The sequence below is a fragment of the Camponotus floridanus genome, unplaced genomic scaffold (genome assembly GCF_003227725.1).
Source record: "Camponotus floridanus strain SB8 unplaced genomic scaffold, Cflo_v7.5 scaffold152, whole genome shotgun sequence".
Lineage (NCBI taxonomy): Eukaryota > Metazoa > Arthropoda > Insecta > Hymenoptera > Formicidae > Camponotus > Camponotus floridanus.
The window spans coordinates 657349-659863 of record NW_020229273.1 but is presented as its reverse complement, the minus strand read 5'-3'; the positions used below and the strand labels follow the sequence as shown (position 1 = coordinate 659863).

Here is a 2515-nt window from a genome sequence, read left to right as displayed (position 1 = left end):
TTTGGGATGACCAATTTAAATCATCGTACTACGCTTAAATTCGCCGAATTAATTAAATATAAATTATTAAGAGACATTTGTAAGATAGAATTCCCTGATGTTGGTTTATCATTGAATTTACCTTTGGAATTAGTTAAAAATTTCCTCCATAATTATGATATTATTGGCACGAATAGTGTCCGCTTGTTTAAATATGTGCAGTACTTTATTACCGCCAACGGTATGTAGAGTACATATGAGCAAAGATTTAGTTTACAAATGTTTTTTGTCTCACTTTTTAATATCGTTCATCGAGAGCAACTCGATATAAGATCTTTTTGCGTATACGTGAAGACGGAAATACCGATGAACGCTGGTCTTGGCAGCACGACATCGTTCGCGGTATGTGTCGCGGCATGCTTTCTACATTGGTCGCGTCTACAGAGAGGTGATCATAATGAATTTAGTTTTGATGAATTACTACTAATTGGGACATCTGCCGTGGAATGCAGGAAACCTATATGTAACGTTAAGTATATAATGGACATTTCTGTATGTTTAAACAGTAACATAGCTGCAAGGTGTCAATTGCTTAACTACTTAGCTTACAATAGATCCTCTTTATTAACGCCAGAAAAGAGAATTCTTTTGATCGATTCGACTGTTTGCCAGAATAAGTACAAACAAATAGAATATGTGGCACAAATAAAACATTTTCATCCCGAGATTATCGATCGCTATTTGGCTGCAATAGATGAAATATCAAATAATATTTCAACAAAGTTAGCATTAGATGATCAGTTCGATATATTACAGGTATATTTTTTTCACTTCTTTACAAGCGACAATATTACTTCGTTGTATAATGTTTTTGTGTAATATCATCTAAAAGATGTGCAAATATAATTATCCGATACAAATGCAGTATTGTTTTTTAATTTATATATTTTAATACTTTATAGAATTACATTCAAATGAATCAACATGTGCTATCTGAGTTAAATTTGTCGAATGAAAAATTGAATGATATTTCCGATATTGCATACGTTTATGGTTACGTGGGAAAACTTACAGGTATTGGTGAAAGGAAATTTGCATATATTTTGCTACGACCGGGTATTTCAGAAGAAGAAATTGGTAATATTTCCGCACACCTAGAGTCCAATTTTCCTGTTACGATAACTAGCATAAGTTGTGACGAAATAAGAATTGAGGATTAATATTAAATTTATCGATTTATAATTATATAAATAAATAAATAATAACAATAGCTAACAATAAATGTAAACAAAATTGTGGCGCAATTACTAATTCAAGTACTGTTTCAAAGAACAACATGCACTTTTGTTTAACATATTCTTTTATTTAAAGTTTGTTGTTTGTGATTGACACCGTATTAAATTACGAAGTTCAAAATGAGGACTATTTGAATATTCTAAAATATGTCGAATACGTCGATATTAGTTTCTTCTTTCGTATGCTATCCCTTTATTTCGAAAGTGCAAATTGAACAAAGATGTTGCCAAGATAATAATGCGAGGCGATAAAACATATCGCAGTCTTTTTCAGTTCGCAAATTAATAGATATACATAGGATTCATAATTCAAGTTTATAAATTACATAATGCTATTACTGAATAAAAAATGGGTCAATTAGTACTAGATTAGTACTAAATTAGTACTAAATTATTTTTTTCGTAATGATTAATAAAGAATTAGTAAAATAGAATTCATGAAATAAAATTCATTGGATATTGTTTTTTAGGCGGATAATGTTCATAGCTACGGTTAATAATGCGCGTGACTATATTTTCTCTGCTGCGTAGTTTAAGGTTTTTCGACTCATTTTCCATTTTCTAACAAATAACAATGTTATGTATACAATAGTTCGTGAAAGCAAATTATGAAATACATTTTATATTTATGATCAATTATTAAATATGATATAATTTTAGACATATAGTTTGGTTATACATGTATTTATTATATTATTAATCCATAATAATAAAAGAGACCATTTTTGATATATTTTATCACTGTCGAATAAAATGACATATGAAAAGAGCTAATAAGCTCATAAAATGACAATAAGAAGCTTATTTTAATAAATTGCTAAAAGAAATTATCTATTCCTTTATTATTACTTAACACGGATTTAGTAAAACAACAGAAATCGTAATAGTGATAAAGTTTCGAATAAATATATGAATTATTTATAACTTATTATAAATTTATAATTTATAAATTTTTTAATATATTTAAAATCATAATTTATCATTATATATGAGTTATAATTATATATATATAATTATATAAATAATTATATGTACATATATATTATCACAATTATACATATATGTATATAAATATAATTATAAATACATGTATTACAAATTTATATAAAATATAATTATATGATTTATATAATTATAGAAAAATAATGATATATAAATATAAATATTAATTATATATAAATATATAAAAATTATATATAAGTATATAATTAATATGTGAATAATTTATTAATTATATAAAA

At 25.8% G+C, this 2515-nt stretch overlaps 1 protein-coding gene across 1 annotated transcript; it reads left to right on the top strand.

The window, feature by feature from the left end:
* Positions 1 to 307: 307 nt before the first annotated feature.
* Positions 308 to 1199, top strand: LOC112637323 (mevalonate kinase-like). Its single transcript, XM_025406764.1, has 3 exons — positions 308 to 427; positions 546 to 795; positions 942 to 1199. Exons 1-3 carry the CDS (start codon positions 384 to 386, stop codon positions 1197 to 1199), a joined length of 552 nt encoding a protein of 183 aa, XP_025262549.1. The 5' UTR covers positions 308 to 383.
* Positions 1200 to 2515: the final 1316 nt, after the last annotated feature.

Excerpts from the sequence above, each read along its gene's own strand:
- LOC112637323 (XM_025406764.1), top strand. The coding sequence starts at position 384 with ATGTGTCGCGGCATGCTTTCTACATTGGTCGCGTCTACAGAGAG. Across the intron at positions 428-545 it reads TTGGTCGCGTCTACAGAGAG|TAACATAGCTGCAAGGTGTC; the intron begins GTGATCATAATG and ends ATGTTTAAACAG. Across the intron at positions 796-941 it reads ATCAGTTCGATATATTACAG|AATTACATTCAAATGAATCA; the intron begins GTATATTTTTTT and ends AATACTTTATAG.